Raw genomic sequence first — 17,924 nt, 5'->3', positions numbered from 1 at the left:
CAATAATATACTTTTACAAATAATAAAACAAAATGTGTGTGTGTGTATATGCAGGATGTGAAATGTTTAATTATAAATTAATCATTAGCTTCACTGCGTATATGCGTGGATACAATACTGGCAATTAATGTTCTATGTTTAAATGCAAATAAATTGACTCTCCCCATTACATGCAATCCTAACGGATTTGGCAAATCTATTCATGATGGTTGTTTCATTTTCTGTTAATGATTTTTATACTAAACCCACTATATTTGAAACCGTGACATATGTAACATTACCTGACATTCACGATGTTCAAAAGCGTTGAGACAGAGACACACACACATATACAAAAAAACAAAAACAAAGATCCCCCGTATAGCCTTAACAGACTGTAGGGGCAAGTGCTGTTGGCGAGCACCTATGAAGACCGGGACGGTACACGAAGGAGTAGGTGGCCAGGACCACGCCCGACCGCCTTTGTCTCTTCAGTGGCGATGTTTACACACCGCACCAGGTACTCATTTGCGGCTGAGTCGACCTAGGGGAGGCCTAGGCCCGCTTCACATAATCGTCACTGATGTTGGCCGTGAGCGGGAATCGAACCCGGGTCGCCGGATTCATAGCGCAGCGCGCTAATCGCTACACCATCGTTTATAGAGAGAAACACACACACACGCACATATATAAACACGAACACACTCTGCATGTGTGATGACAAAAGCGAAATTTAGGTTTATATGCGTATACACATACGGGCCAAACGCTGATGTGTGAATTGCGTCTGCAGAAAGCGGAATTCAACTGGGACTCTGGGACTGTGGGGATGATCCACGGATCGTTCTTCTGGGGCTACATCGTCACACAAATCCCAGGAGGGTTCATCTCCAACAAATTCGCTGCCAATCGGTAGGTGGCTCCGACAACGCTCGCTCGCTCGCTCGCCGTGGCCGTTGAGAATTGTACTGCGAAGACGTTTTTCCTGCATCGTCAACTCTCGGTTATTTTGATTTAAACATAAAAGTTTTGCTGGCTGGCTGGATGAAAGGAGGGAGGGAGCGAGGGAGGGAGGGCGCAGGCGGAGAGGGAAGGAGGAGGGGGAGGCAGGGTGATCGGGGACGGGCGGACCGTCACGTACAAAGGACGTGGGGGCTGCTGCTATATTTAAAAATGAATGAATAAACATCCCATTGTTTCGTTCTCTGTGTTTTTCGGATCGTTACCGCGCTTGTTGTTGTTCGGCGCGATGCCCCACGTGCTCGCTCCCATACGTGCTGGGAGCTTTCTTCGGAGATGTACGCTTCTTCAGGAACTGAATGCTCCCAGCACGCGGGAACGAAACGTCGTACATCATCAACAACAACAACAACCCATTAACACAATATAATATCTTCCTTCACGTGCGCTGGTTTATTACATTAGCTGTTCGTGCTCACTTACCATAGGTCAGAGACTCAGTACCCACGTGGGCGTGAACACGTGGGCAAGAAATCCGATCCCTCTTAAGAAGCAAGCGAAACAGACGACAAAATTCTACGTATTGACCCACTCTGTGCATCCTCCCTCATTATCCCGGATAATCTGGCCTCTCTTTGTGCTATTCAAAATGGGTAATTGCCCGAAACGTCGCCTATTACACATTTGTTCTGTTAAGGCCACACGCAGTGCTACTGACGAACGTGTTGAGTTGTTTTTGTTATTGGTGCTTGTGCACAAATGCCAACGCAGCAGCACCATCAAATAATGTGCCCATTCATTCGAAAGATATTGCAGTCAAATCGCGTTGGGGTTTTTCTTTGCATCTTACAATTTCCTGACGTGTAATCGGTTCTTCTTCGTTTGATCATCGACCGTTTGTTAATGAAGTTGTTAAAATCCACAAATGGTCGAGCTCGCCGCAAATGCTCGCCAATCATTGGGCGCAGCAAATGGTGGAATGAACGCTCCCAAGCGCCCTGCTGTAGTAATTATTATTATTATTAAAGATGCGTCTGTGCGAATATTTCACGACGCAAACGTTCTCTCCGTGGTAATTGTACGGCGCCAAGAGTGATCCATTCTAGATTTGAAGCTTTCGTGACTGCAAGGATTCATATTCTTAGGTTTTTTCGGTAAAGTCACGTAGGTAAAAAATAAAAAATAAAATTAATAAAAGTAAAATAAAATAAAAAATAAAATAAAAATCCCGACGTTTCGGAGGCAACACAAGCTTCCGTCTTCAGGTGGAACCGTCACAGCACGATTGCTGACTTTTACTTTTATTAATTTAAAATTTTTACCTACGTGACTTTACCGAAAAAAACCTAAGAATAAGAATGATGCACTCTCGAACGCGCACGGCGCTGTCACAGCTTTCCAATCACGATCTGGTTAGCGGAGTCGCGATGGATTATGACCATTTTACGAAAGTTGCATCACGGGAACTTCTTACTATCACAATTGTAGTGTGACGTCATGTCGTGATTAGAGAAGCCAATGCCGCATCGATTCACCCATTAACATCGATTAACTATTAAAGGCTCTCCATGCACGGTTCGACTCGATCTATTTCAACGCATGCAATGCAACGCTAACGGTCACCCCATCCATGATTTGATCTTCATCAGAGACGAACAGATTGCACTGCAGGATTGCACTCACCCTAAAATAGCAAAGTTCCAGTCGCGACCAAGGCTACTGAAAGCCTCCGCACAGCCGTTATCTAACCACCCAGCAGCAATACGATGCACCCTCCCCCCCCCGCTCCCTCTGTGGACTCAACCTGAAATGTCTACCCGGTGTCGTGGCGTCGTCACCATCAGCGTACCGACGAGACAAAGGCGACCCAGGCGTTGCCTAAGCGCTCGCCATACCGCCTGACCCAAATCGGTGCTCGCTAACATTATTTAACCCGGGGATGAATTTCTGAAAGAATATTCGAATATTGTCTGGATCCGCCAGAAGCCGATGTAGCCCACCCTGCCAACCTTCCCCTTTAAGGGCGTAGAGGGAGATAATGAAATATTTTCCGGAGCTCAGTCCCGGAGAGCTCCGGTTGAAATGAAGCTCTTGTCTGAACTCGTGTCTGTCTATAAGGCTGTCGACGCTGCTGCTGCTGCTGCTGAACGTGGTGTGATCTGTCTATTGTGTGCGGTTGCGTGTGTGTGTGTGTGACGGACGCAGAGTATTTGGCCTTGCCATCGTCCTAACGTCCACACTGAACATGTTCATCCCGACAGCGGCGCGGGTGCACTATGGCCTCGTTATCTTCGTGCGTATCTTGCAGGGACTCGTTGAGGTAAGTGCACGGAGCGGTGGCTCAGCAGTTAGCGCACTGCTCGATTTGAACCCCGGCCGCGCAGGAGTTCCATTCACGCGCCACGGCCAGCGTCTCCGATGGATATCTTAACCGGTTTCTTGCCCTCCACTCGGCCGACTCGACCTCTGATGAGGAGCTGGGTGGGGCGTTTAAACTTTAGCAGTGGGGAGACAAATACGGCTGGGAGTTGCTCTGACCGCAACACCTCCTCGTGTGCCATGCCGGACTTTCAGGAGCTCGCTAACGGCACTTGAAGGTGACACAGGGGATACAGTATTTGTCTTTGCCTTACGACTAAAGGGATACTGCGCTCTTGGCTATGTGTGTGTACCCCGTATGTAACGTGCCAAGCGCGTGAAATGTGTAACAACCCTAATTTAGCATTTTAACGGAGGAGGTTTTGCAAACGGGCGGCCGAGTACGGTCCTTGAGTTAGTGAAGCTTGCCCACGTTGTGTCAAGTGCCGCGCCCGAAGATCGAATCGACCTCTGTCCAGTATCGCTGACCATCACGCACCACGGCGGCCAGCGTCCACGGGCAGATGTCAACTCGCCGTATCGACAGATGCGCCGCGTGCGTGCCCAGCAACGTTCATGAGCTGTGTAGGGGAACAGACGCATTTTGATGCACGGTGTGCGTGGCAATGATCATCGCGAGTTGGGGGTTCAGGGTAGAGAAGGTAACATTGGGTGAGAATCACGGGGAGGATGGAGGAGGTGTGAGTGCCGGAATTGGAGGTTCATTCATCACTCACAGATGCTGTCTTCTTAGAGAAGGGACACGATGATGTGGCCCTGTGGCCCCGGCAAAACATGAGTTTGGTTCCCTCGTGACGCTTAACATTGAGTGGGGAGCGATAACTGAACAGGCCCGGGGTCCCACATCCACCTTAACCTCCTTTTCCCCCACACACTAATGACTAAATCAACATGCACTGACCAGCGTCGTGAAGTATGGTCAAAATTGCCCATGAGCAACATGCAATAGGAAGGCATTCGTCCACCAGTAAAGCGACCAAGGGCTGAACTTTACACTGCAATATTCATACCGTCCAAGTCACACCCAAGTGTGTGCTCACATTTATTTTGACACCTGCACAACATTATTTATATATATATATATAGCAAAAATGTTAATTACATGGCCTTTAAAACTGTGGGATGTGAGCCTTTGTGTCATTTAAACAGCCTTTGCCAAATATGAACAATTTTGATTAAAATGGTTAGCTATTCTTGGCTTGCTTGGCTTGTGGCACGGAGCCCGTGTAAGCGGATGGACCACTCATTCTCCCTGAGAATCACCACGCTGAATTATTGAGGTTTGACCTGTCCTTTACAGAAGTTGCCACTTCGAGAGTTTCTTCAAGGCGCACGGTTAATACAGATTGCATTTGTCTGTACACCAAACGAGGCATCATGTCGCGGTGCAATGAGTGGCACGCTGGACTTGCAAGCCGCGGTTCATCGGTGCGATTCAATCTCCCGCAGGTGGCAATTGAAACAATCGGAAAAGTCTCATCAACCCGCCAATTTGAATGGGTGCACCACAGTTAGTTGATTGGCACGTCACGTGTATGTGTGTGATGGAGTAACGTGTGGGTACTCCCACCTCTTTCAAAACGTCAGGCCAGCGTGGAAGAGTAGGCCAAATACCCTGTCTAGAGCTCCTTTTAGTTAAGACCCTTTCATCAGCAATGGGGGGGGGGGGGGGGGGGGGCGAGTAAGCAATTACAGATCTGCGCTTTTACTCCCTCAGGTCGAGTTCAATTCCTTTGCGAGAATCTCGCAGCGAGCACTGCAGCCTCACCCACGTGTCCGTGCAGGCTTGGCTGCTGATGGAAAAAAGAAAGCAAAGGGTCACTGGGCTGGTCTATGGATCTTGCAATGCAATTGCACGAATTGTTTATTTTTTTTGGCCCACGTGGAAAGGGCATATTGTGATCAAATCGATGAGTAGACAGGAGAGAGTGCATCCACTCTCCCACCTCACTGGGGCGTGCAATATCTCGAAACATCGAATGTCGATGTGCACAGTGAGTGTAATTGTTCTCTTTTCAACACGTGGGCTTTCGCGACCAATGTTATTCAGAATAACAGTTATTTTGGAGTTACTACCCAACACACAAGCGGTGTGCTGAAGCAGTAACTAATTGCACGTTTTTGTTTACGTGACAAACCTTAGTGATTGGGTGTATCGGGTGATGGTGGGTTAACGACACATTTAAATTCACGCGATCTAACCCAAAATAAAACATTTGTTATGATTAATATCCCTTCGTAGGTTGTGATGACTTTTTTTGGCTACCCGTGCGCGTTGAGGAGCGCCGTGCGGTGCCGTGCGGATGTTTAACGTCGTTGTCGTCGTCGTCGTCTGTGGAACAGGGGGTCACGTACCCGGCTTGCCACGGAATCTGGGCCAAGTGGGCCCCGCCGTTAGAACGCAGTCGACTGGCCACCACGGCCTTCTGTGGTGAGCATCCCGTCGTGGATTTGTGAAATCCCTGCGCGCACACACACACACACACACGTGCACGCATACAAAAGATCCCCCCCCCCACGAAAGCCTTAACACAAGCACGCACGCACACGTATAAACGCGCATACAAATGCGCAAGCACACACAGAGCAATGCACGCAACGGACGCACGCATGCACACATAGGTGCACGTGGGCATATGCAACACACGTGCAAAGATCTCCCGTATAGTGCACGCACACGGGCACACACACACACTGCTTTTTGTGTTTAGTTTGTTGTCCTTCCCCCGCATCTCCAGTTATGACGGTTGGCTACGTAAGGTGCGAAAGAAGTTCAACAGACGCATACACACACATACGATGCAGACAGATGCATAACACACACGAGGCGTGATCACCTCACTGCACGTGCCGGTATAAGCTCACGTGTGCCAGTGGCTCTCGCAGCTGTGACGTCACTTCACGTGACAGTATCGGCTCACACGTGCCAGTGCCTCGCAGCTGTGACGTCACTGCACGTGACCGTATAGGCTCACGCGTGCCAGTGGCTCTCGCAGCTGTGACGTCACTGCACGTGACAGTATCGGCTCACACGTGTGCCAGTGGCTCACAGCTGTGACGCCACGCGATAGAACGTATGCGTTGCAGCGAAGGTCAAGTTACCACTCGTTTTGTTACAAAATTTCCCCCTCCCTCATGAATTAAAGAACAAAGGCAAACCCCTTCTTTGTATCGTGGGTACACACCCGACCTGTCGCGCGTCTCGGGCCGCGCCGCGTCGAATGTCAAATTTGGTCGACAGAGGCGTTGCTGCGACGCTGACTGCTCTCTGTGCTTTGTGTGTGTGTTGTTTCTGTTGTTCGCATACACAGCCACGCTCTGTGGTGACGTCACCAGTGTTAGAGGTGGCGCACGTGAAAGTCACTTTAACAACAACAACAGCAACAAAGTTATTTTTGCTCGTTAGCGAAGCTTTAAGGCTCACGTGGGCAGCGCCTGGCATGTTCGGCGGCGATGATTTGTATCTTACAAGGGCTGCTTTGTCTTGTATGTAGCTGTGTTTCCTTCTTTCGTTTAGCTGCGACCTTTCATTTAGCCACGTTTTTCATTCGTCTAGTAGAGGCTTCTTTCGTTCAGCTGCGTCCTTAATTTCTTTAGCTGCGTCATTCCTTCATTTTAACCGGGTCCTTCTTTAAGAATCGTGTCAGTCGCAATCATCGCCCATCTCACGATCGTCAGCCACGATGTTACCCGCTGCCCGACGAACCCCCCCCCCGCCCTCTCTCACCGGTCCCGTTGCCACTGCTCACAGTCCAGCGTGGCCCACGATCCATCTCACGCCGATTGCTCCACTCCAGAGCTGCGATAGACATCCTCCACCCCCCCTCACCCCCTTGCCTCGATTTACAAGAATCCCGACATTGTATCTATGGATGTATAATCATTGTTGAGTTTGCCCAATAATAATGTAAAAAATTGCAAGTCTGATTTATAATACACGATGCAGGTGGTTATTTGGACACCTACATTCAAGCGGTGTCCCATATAACACAACCGTAGGACTGTTTGTTTAGGCAGGGATATAAATGTCTTGTCTAATGCAATATTGTTACACGATTTGTGTATTATTGCGCAATTGGCGGCGTTTACATTAATTCCCATTGCGGTGCAGGCACGCGCAACGATGCGTGCAATTTTTTTAAACTCTGGCATGCACACTTATTGGGGATGCGTTACGCCGTTGCATTATCGTGCATCGAGTTTCGGGGCCAACAGAGAGCAAAATGAAACGTAGCACCCCAGTGATGACGAAAGAAAAGGCCTTTGAGAAAAAAATGAAAAGGCAGATGATCAAGGGCTTCAACGTGAATGCACTTCTGAAAATCCGATTAGATGCCAATGCCAGATTGCACCTGTGCACTCGCGTCGTCCGTGGACAGCTGCCTGTGCATCACTCGTCGTTTGGACTGTGTGGTTTTGGTTATCATCATCATCATCAATATTTTTATGTCGTCATCATCATCAGTCTTTTTACATAATCATTCATCAAAATGTTTACATCATCAGGATAATCATCATCAATATGTTTACATCATCGCTAAATAACAATAATCATCATGCCTTTGCGTTTTTCGGTAAAGTCACGTAGATAGGTTCAAAGAAAATTACAAAAAACTACGACGTTTCGATCGCAAGAAAGGGGGGTTGGCCTCTAAAGGCAAACTGTTTATAAAGGTTTAAAATGGGCGTAGCCCAAATGTGAGCCCAAATGTGGGCTATGTTTATTTTGAACCTTAATTAACAATTTGCCTTGAGAAGCTAACCCCCTTTTCCTGATGACGACCGCTTGTGTTGCGATCGAAACGTCGTAGTTTTTTGTTATTTTCTTTGAACCTATCTACGTGACTTTACCGAAAGACCCAAATAATAGGAATTCCTGCAGTCAGGAAAGCTTTAAGTCAAGATTTAATCATCATGCCATTCATAGCATCATCATAATCAGCACCTTCCTCGTTCTTACATCGTCATCATGAAACAATTAATGGTAATGATTGTTTCCCATGGCCATTAAAAGTTAATTTCAATTTCAAATAAACAGGACCCTGCGGGGTGGGCTGGTAGGAATAATACTAATACCAGTACAGGGATATCGACCGGGTATAGAGGAGTTAAAAAGAAAATGATTTGTGCATGGGGGGTGAGCGATGACGTCCACACCACCCTCCCCACTGACTCGCGCGCCCACAGAGCAATGATTGCAACAGGCGATGTCATTGGCTGCGCCGGATGCGACGGCCATCTTGTTTAGTTCATTTAGTTCACGGATCGCAGGGGGAGCGGGCGGCCATCTTGTCGGACAGACGGACAGTCGGACGGACGGACGGACACATTAATCTATTGGTGGTCTGGTCCACTTCGTTCCTACCAGTATAATACATCTATATTTTCAATTTCAAATAATAATAATACATCTATATGGCTTTGTCAATCCAAAGCCTCCCCCACGCCTGCATGGGGGTTGCTTGACCATGCTTCATTATGCGGGTCAGTGCGGGCTGGGTGGGTGGACGTGGCGGCCGAGGCCCGGTTCAGACATCACTCATCGTTTGCCACGGGCTGAAAGTCATATTTTGTGCATTTTAGACCAAGGGCAATAAAGAAACTGCTTTGGCACTGGTGCGGAAGCTCAGCAACACAACTAGCTATCTTTTTGGCTTTTAACGCTGCCTTATAACTTAAAATATATATTAGTAGGGAAACATTTTTGGAAGTTACTGCTCTTCAGTCAGAAGGACGGACAGCTTGATTGGTTAATATTTGAAGACTGCATTTTACTGTCGGGTGTGTTAAACCCAGGATATATTTTTAAAAAGTTGACATGTGAACGGCATTGATTGACACGAGCATTTTTCCATGATAACACATTAAGCAGCAAACGCTCTTTTAAACAGTCTAAATGTACATATATACGGTATATACATGTACATATGTATGTATGTTGACCTTCTTTCGTACGCAACGTAGGCAACCGTGCTAATCGGATATAACACAGGGGGTTTGGGGAAGAGGGGGCATCATGCCGATACAAGTGAGTTTTCTTCACAGGATATTAGAGCTCATGGACAAAGGCAGCTGCATACTCGTGACAATGGAAATGCCTGCCATTCCGGAAAGCCTCGTTGAGCGTTATGACACTTTTTTTCAGGATGGTCCTGCATTGCAATGTTTGGCCAATTCACTCGTTGAGGTATTTAGCATCGGTGGTGAACCGGGGCATGTGAGAACTGCCGCATACGAGGAGTTAACACACTCACAAGCTCCGTGCAGATATATTCAATTTTCCATTTCTGTACTCTTGGCCACCTCGCAGCCCAAACGTACAACACCTGACATTCCCAGAAAGTCTCCCATTCAAGAACTAACCAGGTTCAATCCCCACTTAGCCTCCCAGATCTGATGAGATCAGGTGCTTTCGGGATGATATCTTGATGGGCACTCTTGAAATTGGCGGTGAGCTGCCACGTGTTGCTGCCTATACCAACAGCCGCAGTGTGAATGCTGTTACTGCTGCTGCTGTGTGTGTCCGCATGTTCTTTACAGGTTCCTATGCAGGAGCCGTGGTGGCAATGCCCTTGGCCGGGATATTGGTGCAGTATGCAGGATGGTCGTCAGTGTTTTATGTGTACGGTGAGTGCAACCAGGTATGGATGCTCCAGTACAGGGCTGGGGAACCCGATGACGGAGACTTGTGTTGCCTCCGAAACGTCGCGATTTATTATTTTATTTCTATTATTTTTTTTTTTACCTACGTGACTTTACCGAAAAAACCTAAGAGTATGAATCCTTGCAGTCACGAAAACTTCAAATCTAGAACGCTGCATTTCTCAGTTAAGGGTGCTCAGTCACTTCTGCCACGCATTTACACGACACTCAGCATTCACGGATTCAGGTGGGAATGCGCATCCTGTAGAAGGGATGTGAAAGTGCTATCTGGCCCTTGTTAAAGGTAAGATTGCCCCCGCTCCTGCCGTAGGGCACGGATGCACCTCCGATTAGCGCGGTTGGTTACGTATGGCGCGAACTAAGTTCAACGTACACACCGACTTGCTGCCTGGGTGCTGTGGCAGAGTGCGTTGCTCACGGCGGAAAAGGAAGCGAGCTGGGGTTTTTATTCTAATTGGTGTTCGGCTCAGCCGCAGAGGCGGATCTGGAAACTTTCCAAGGTGGTTGGGCAATTACAAATTGAAATCTTTGTAAATAGGGCCCTACATTAATAACAAACAAAAACACACACACACACATTGAATGCATCTTCTCTGTAAGTATTAATAAAATACCAATTTTCAGGGCCTCGTGTCTGTGGGCGATCGCAACCATTGCCGCCACCCCCCCTGGATCTGCCGCTGACTCAGCCCATCACTCCTCTGGGGGCCGATATAATGAGTCCTAGCCACGTAACAATCGGTTCCCCTGCTAATGCGATGAATTGGCATGATGGGCAGTGGCCGTTCAGTTCCAGAATTGATTCTATTTCTTTAATTTGTACTTCCACACTTGTCTTGCCTGTAATATATCTTGCCGTTATTCTCTTCTTGGTTATTTTATCAGCCTAAATATATAACGATAACGTACCATTTTTGGAATGGATCGTTCACAACTGATTCTTGAGTGCCCAATTTCAATGCACGTACCACGAACATAGGAATCGACTTTAATTGGCGAATCATTGCATGAGTTAAGGAGCATCACTTCACGGGGATGTTAACAGCAGTTGCCCTTTGGAAGGGATTAGGGGTCGGCACGGTTTGAACCAACTCAAACTGGTTTCAAATTGAGCAATCCAAACCAAACCAGCGACGACTGAACCAAACCAAACCAAAACCAAACCAAACTAAGCTAAACCAAACCTCTTAAGTTGGCTTGAACCAAACTAGTTTGAGCCGGTTCCACCCTGTCCGAGCCAAACCGAGTCGGTTTTCGTAGCCCCAAACCAAACCGAACCAGTTCAAACAGAGCCAAACCAAACCGATTTGGTTCGGTTCAAACCGCGGTTTGGTGGTTTGAGCCAAACCGTGCCGACCCCTAGAAGGGATTGGCCCCTGCTAAATAAATGTGCAATTTACCACGACTAGCTCAGAGATTAAAACCAAAGATGAGGCGCTGCCACTTGCACAGCTCAACAGGGAAACCATTTAAAACGAGGCAATATCGATCAATCAGTGTAGGGATGTCACGTGGCATGCATGGCTTGATAGCAGGGCTGACCCCTATCCTGAACCTATACTCACAATGTTGCCTCTCGCAGTCCAGAAACCACCCTCTGAACGCGCGGTAGTGCGATGCTGTATTTGTTGTTCGGCCTGCACGCACGTTTGAGTCTTAACGAGTTTCTCATCATTCACAGAGAGCGTTGTAATTGGCTTAACGAGATGCATGGACGTCCTCAGTCATTTACAAATTACCACAGGGTCGAAGCTCTTTTGGAATACTGTACAGCCATATACACACACACACAATAGATTGCGGACAAAAAATAATCATAGAGAAGACCTGAGTACCCATTCAGAACTATTGTTGTGTGTATTAGCTATGCTGCATTGTTTTAAAAACATTGACTTTGGTCTGAAATCACTTCCTTGCTGAGGATTTATCTCAAATACCCCTTTTGCTCTAGAACATCGAGATGTACCGCATGGGAAGCGTGGTATAAATAATAATCATGATCGTGATGATAATACATTATAATGAAGATGATCTTCAATTAAAAAGTACAAGTGTACATTTCATTCACTGTCCTTGCATTTTGTTTGTGCGTGCATGTGCGCGTGTGTGTTTTTAAATGTGCAGGATCGTTCGGCCTTTTCTGGTACATATTCTGGTTGTGCATTGCCTACGAGAGCCCGGCCAAACATCCCACCATCTCGGACGAAGAGAAGACCTACATCGAGGAGAGCATCGGCGAATCATACGGGATTTTGGGATCGACGCAGGTGAGCGTCGATGCCATCGCACCCAACACGCGATGTTTACTCCCTCGCCTGGTATACAGGAAGTCGTGGGTTCGATCCCGACCCTGACACCTGCTGCAGTATATTTGGAGTTTGCGTGTCTCTCTCTCTCTCTCTCATCATCATCACGGTGGCTAGGAGATGTTTACTCCATCGCCTGGTATACAGGAGGCTGTGGGTTCGATCCCGACCCTGACACCTGCGTCTGTATATGTGGAGTTTGCGTGTTCTCCCCGTGGCCGCGTGGATTTTTCTTTGGTTCCTCCGGTATTTCGCTCCACATTTAAGTAGCGTGCATTGTTTCGCTGCCGTACATTTCCACATGATGAGCCACTTTTGTTGGCCTACCATTTGTGGCCAGGTCGCTTCGGAAAAAAGATCTGTAAATCTCGGTGTGCCTTACCTGGTAAAATAAAAAATAGTAAATAAATACAAAAATGGCCTTTAACATTGTGCCGTGCATGTACTGCTTGGATGAGGGCCTCCCCACGTGATATGCGGGATCATGGCAGCATTATTTGACCACGCCGGTCATTGCGAGTTGGTGAAGGTGGGGGCAGACCCTCATCCAGCAGTGGATTAAGACAAGTGCGTATGTGGGGGGGGGGGGGGGGGGGACATAGACGAGGGGGTATAGTACAGTACAACATTATATGGCAGAACTACTCTCTGCTGTCAACACCGTAGCCCCGCAACGGCCTATGACAACCTGTTTGAATGCGTAATGATTACCTGTGTTAGTTACTGTTCAGGCTCAAAATCCTGCTTAGCTTTCGAGATCTGACAAGATGATTTGAGTGATGTCGTCAACAACAATTGCCACACCATAATGGAACTTGTTGTTATGATTGTTTTTGGCTGTCACTCTATATCTATACGATGTCAGTGGGTGTAATTTTGATTATTTTACTTTTATACACGGCGCTTTGAGATACCTCAAGATTAATTTGTTGCCATTGAAGAAACACAACTCTGCACAGAGCATCAGGAGGCCGTGTGGATTCTACAGGGTTTTTAAAAAAAATGTGCATACTTATATGGGACTATCGTATTTAATGGAAAATAACGGAAAATATACTGTAGCATCTTCTTCTTGGTTCTTTCGGTAAAGTCACGTACAAGGGAAGTAATAAAATAATAAAAATAAAACATAATAAAATGAAATAATTCTCACGACGTTTCGGCTACAACGCAAGCAGCCGTCTTCAGGTGAAGAATGAGACACTACCAAGCTAGGAGCTTATATATAAACTGGGTTGGAGGTGGAAGAGCGCCTTAACAAAAAAGAATGTGCATATGAAGAGGAATTTAGCATATTCATGGAAAATGCGTAGGAGGTGGGCGGGGGGGGTTTCAAAGGCATATTATGCCCATGCATTATGCAGGATCAACAGCACCAAGGGGGGGTGCAGGGAGTAGCATTAACAAAGGAAAGGAATGTTATTGATATGTAGCTGCAGTTACTAAACAACCACGTAGAAAACTAAAGTATAAACTACATAAAAAACTAAAGTATAAACTGCATAGCACCATCAGTATACTTACTATACTCTACAATAAGCTGAGTTAATAACAGCAAGTAATACATTACAATTCTACGTCGTAAAAATTATATAATATGCTTCCATCTAAACGTTATTCTCTTACATCACACGAGCATATACCGTACTATATACTGCCATAGATAAACCCAACATTAAATTATATACTGTATTACTATAAACCTTATACATTTCAACATAACACTATGTATTATTCTACCCACCCTAATGTGTATCGAAATGGTTTATTACGTCCTTCCAATGATTACTAAGCCAGAATCCATCTTCCCGGTTAAAATTGTCTCTGTGTTTGTATATGTGGATCGCCTCATGAACGAATCTCTCATGATAGCCAGATGGCTTGCAGAGAACCTCTGTCTTGGAGAAGTCAATGTCATGTAACATGATAACAAATGTATGTTAATAGTTTCATAAAGTCAAAGAGTCTCTACTTCTTCTTGGTTCTTTCGGTAAAGTCACGTAGAAGGGAAATGATAAAATAACAAAAATAAAACATAATAAAATACAACTCTCACGACGTTTCGGCCACAACGAAAGCAGCCGTCCTCAGGTGAAGAACATCTCTGGGTTTGATCTTCCACGAAGCTCACGGTGACTTTACCGAAAGAACCAAGAATATGAATCCCTGCAGTCACGAAAGCTTAAAATCAAAATGTAGGTCCACCATAAATCGCATCCGCACAAACCATGGCAGATGCGGATACCTGATGCACAAATGTAAATTTAAAAACTCTCAAGCAGTCTGCGACTGTGGTCATCCAGAACAGACTGTACAACATATAACGACGCGATGCCCCGATCCACAAAAACCAAGGAGACATCGCAGCGACACACTCCGTTGTTCCTGACACGGCTGTTATCTGGGCTTGACCACCTGAATGTGAAATCTCAAGATGTTGCTCTGCATCTACATCAGCCATACAAAAGAAGAAGAAGATCGAGTAATACGGTTGGTTACGCTTCAGTAAGCCCATGGGATGGTATAAAGTTTCATCTGCCCCAATATATAACAGTCGCGGAAGCATTGGCAAAAGTTGGCTGAGAAATCATGAATGTGCATTTTATTTGCACCTGGGTAAGATGTGTGCACGTGGTTCGCTTTGCGATTCCCATTTTTTGTTGGAAAACTCCGGGCTCCTCCTGTCGTTTCTCAGCTTCGCCATGAATTTATACGGTGGATTCATACAGTGCATTCATACAGTGAATCCGTACAGTAGATTCATAGAGCGGATTAATACAGCAGTTCATACAGTGAATTCATGCAGTGCCACTTGAGACTTCTGAGCATGAACTTCTCATGAAAGTGCTTCTCTGTAGACTGGCCGGAGCAATGCCCTCCATTATTCATGATCCAATCTATATGCAAATATCGTGGTGGCTTAATTATGGCTTATTTATGGCTTAGTATTACCGTTGTGCATTTGTATTTCACTTGAATTAAACACCCCCATGAAGTTGTTAAATAAATCAGTTGCACGTTTGTACGCTGCGCAATATGTACTCTGAAAACCGCGTCACAGCGAGGGCCATCGATCTCGACACGTGAGTGGCAATGAATCTGAACGGATAAAAATTGACACCTCTCAGTTCATCTTCTTGGTTATTTCGGTAAAGTCACGTAGAATGGAAATAATAAAATAATAAAAATAAAACATAATAAAATAATTCTCACGACCTTTCGGCCACAACGCAAGCAGCCGTCATTCAGACTCTGTCTTATCGACAGACCTGTTCTTCACCTGAAGACGGCTGATTGCGTTGTGGCCGAAACGTCGTGATAATTATTGTATTATGTTGAATTTGTATTATTTTATTATTTCCATTCTACGTGACTTTACCGAAAGAACCAAGAAGATGCATCCCTGCAGTGACGAAAGCTTTAAATCGACCTCTTAGTTCATCCATTGGTGGGTGAAAGATTTCCCATGCCACCTTGCTTTGCGCAGAGTCTGTCGAGTTTGGAAAGCGTTGCTGAAATCGACGTGCCTGCACACGATTTAATTGTTTTTTCTTCTTTCCCTCATTCTCTTTTTTTTATTGAATCTCAGAAATTCAAGACTCCCTGGAAGAAATTCTTCACCTCCATGCCGGTCTACGCCATCATCGTGGCCAACTTCTGCCGGAGCTGGACCTTCTACCTGCTTCTCATCTCGCAGCCCGCCTACTTCGAGGAGGTGTTTGGCTTTGAGATCAGCAAGGTGACCGCAGAGCACAGCACGCGGCGTGGTGCGGCATAGCGTGGTGTAGCAGCGTGGTGTGGTGTGGCGTGGTGTGGCTTAGCGTGGTGTGGCGTGGTGTGGTGTGGCGTGGTGTGGTGTGGCGTGGTGTGGCGTGGTGTGGTGTGGCGTGGTGTGGCGTGGTGTAGTGCACCATAGCGTGGTGCGGCATAGCGTGGTGTAGCAGCGTGGTGTGGTGTGGCGTGGTGTGGCTTAGCGTGGTGTGGCGTGGTGTGGCGTGGTGTGGCGTGGTGTGGCGTGGTGTGGCGTGGTGTGGTGTGGCTTAGCGTGGTGCGGCGTGGCGTGGTGTGGTGTGGTGTGGCGTGGTGCGGCATGGTGTGGCTTAGCGTGGTGTGGCGTGGTGCGACATGGTGTGGCGAGTAGCAGCGTGGTGTGGTGTATCGTGGCGTGGTGCAACGTGGTGTGGCGTGTTGTCGTGTGGTGCAGCGTGGTGTGGCGTGGTGCGGTGTGGTGTGTTGTGGCGTGGTGCGGCGTGGTGTGGCGTGATGTGGTGTGGTGCAGCGTGGTGTGGCGTGATGTGGTGTGGTGCAGCGTGGTGTGGCGTGGGGCGGCGTGGTGTGGTGTGGTGTGGCGTGATGTGGTGTGGTGCAGCGTGATGTGGCGTGGGGCGGCGTGGTGTGGTGCGCCATAGTGTGGTATAGCATAGCGTGGTGTGGCGTGGTGCAGTGTGGTGCAGCGTGGTGTGGCGTGGTGCAGCGTGGTGTGGCGTGGTGTGGTGTGGTGTGGCGTGATGTGGTGTGGTGCAGCGTGGTGTGGCGTGGTGTGGTGCAGCGTGGTGTGGCGTGGTGTGGTGCAGCGTGGTGTGGCGTGGCGTGGTGCAGTGTGGTGTGGCGTGATGTGGTGTGGTGCAGCGTGGTGTGGCGTGGGGCGGTGTGGTGTGGCGTGGTGTGGTGCGCCATAGCGTGGTGTGGCATAGCGTGGTGCGGCATGGCGTGGCGTGGTACACTGTGGTGCGGAGTGGCCTCCTCGTGTTTTGCTGAAGCCACCGGCTGCTCTGGCTCCTGGCTCAGCTGCTGGCTCGGATGACAGCTGCTCCATCGATCCAAACCCTGAGCACACACTACCGGGCCACTTCGCAATCCCCCAAGCTGTTGCGTTCAGTGCGCCCGTGCAGTTAAAGACTTGCGTTTCCTTCCCAGCCAGGGATAACGTTCGTGGCGAGTGATGTTCGAACCGGTTCTGGGTTGCCCCGAATTGTTAGCTCCCTGCGCTATGAACCTCGCAGCCTGAGTTTGATTCTCAGTCACGGGAAACGTCAGCGTCTACACCAGTACTGGTCTCCTTCACCATACTGGTCGAAAGTGGTGAATTATGGTCAAGCTATTTCCATATCTGATACACGTGGTGTGGTAAAGCAATGTAATCTAATCACCAATCTTATCCAGTATTGAGATACATAGTTGTAACAACGCTTCGTGCTTTTATGTGTGAATCATAGATGTGTGTTGTATATGTTATCTTTTAATTATTGCACGTGTTTTTCAATTCTCGAATCAATTTATTTAATCAAATTGTGACAGTTTATCCAACAACAGGAAATATTCATTGTTACAAGCCCAATCTTCATCGTCGTCGTCATCGTCATCATGGAATCATCGTCTTGATGTGTAACCAATACGGGGGTCTTCCCTTACAACTCCGACGCGTGTGGCTTTGAGTGTCTGGTTCAGAACACCTGTTAGTGTCACCCTATCTGGCGTGAACTCTATGTGGCCGAGCAGTGTGTGTGTGTATGTATGTTGGACTTCTTTTGCGCGCGTACGTAGGCAACCATCTTCACCGGAGGTGTATGCAGACACGGGTAGTGACCACGCCCGTGCTGTCCACGTCTGTGTCTGTGCGCGCGTTCACACGCGAGT

The 17,924-nt window shown here is 47.5% G+C and overlaps 1 protein-coding gene across 1 annotated transcript in view; it reads left to right on the top strand.

Annotated features, from left to right (window-relative positions):
- Positions 1–17,924, top strand: part of LOC144723029 (vesicular glutamate transporter 2-like) — a 45,692-nt gene that overhangs the window by 14,245 nt on the left and 13,523 nt on the right. Inside the window, exons 3-8 of the mRNA XM_078601553.1 lie at positions 773–891; positions 3,145–3,259; positions 5,662–5,749; positions 9,859–9,945; positions 12,106–12,248; positions 15,877–16,026. Of these exons, the coding sequence (XP_078457679.1) occupies positions 773–891; positions 3,145–3,259; positions 5,662–5,749; positions 9,859–9,945; positions 12,106–12,248; positions 15,877–16,026 (702 nt within the window). The remainder of the gene's footprint in view (positions 1–772; positions 892–3,144; positions 3,260–5,661; positions 5,750–9,858; positions 9,946–12,105; positions 12,249–15,876; positions 16,027–17,924) is intronic.

Source organism: Lampetra planeri, chromosome 16, assembly GCF_965212315.1.
Source record: "Lampetra planeri chromosome 16, kcLamPlan1.2.h2, whole genome shotgun sequence".
Classification (NCBI taxonomy): domain Eukaryota; kingdom Metazoa; phylum Chordata; class Hyperoartia; order Petromyzontiformes; family Petromyzontidae; genus Lampetra; species Lampetra planeri.
Note: the sequence above shows the minus strand (reverse complement) of the source record. Positions and strands in the feature narration are given on the sequence as shown.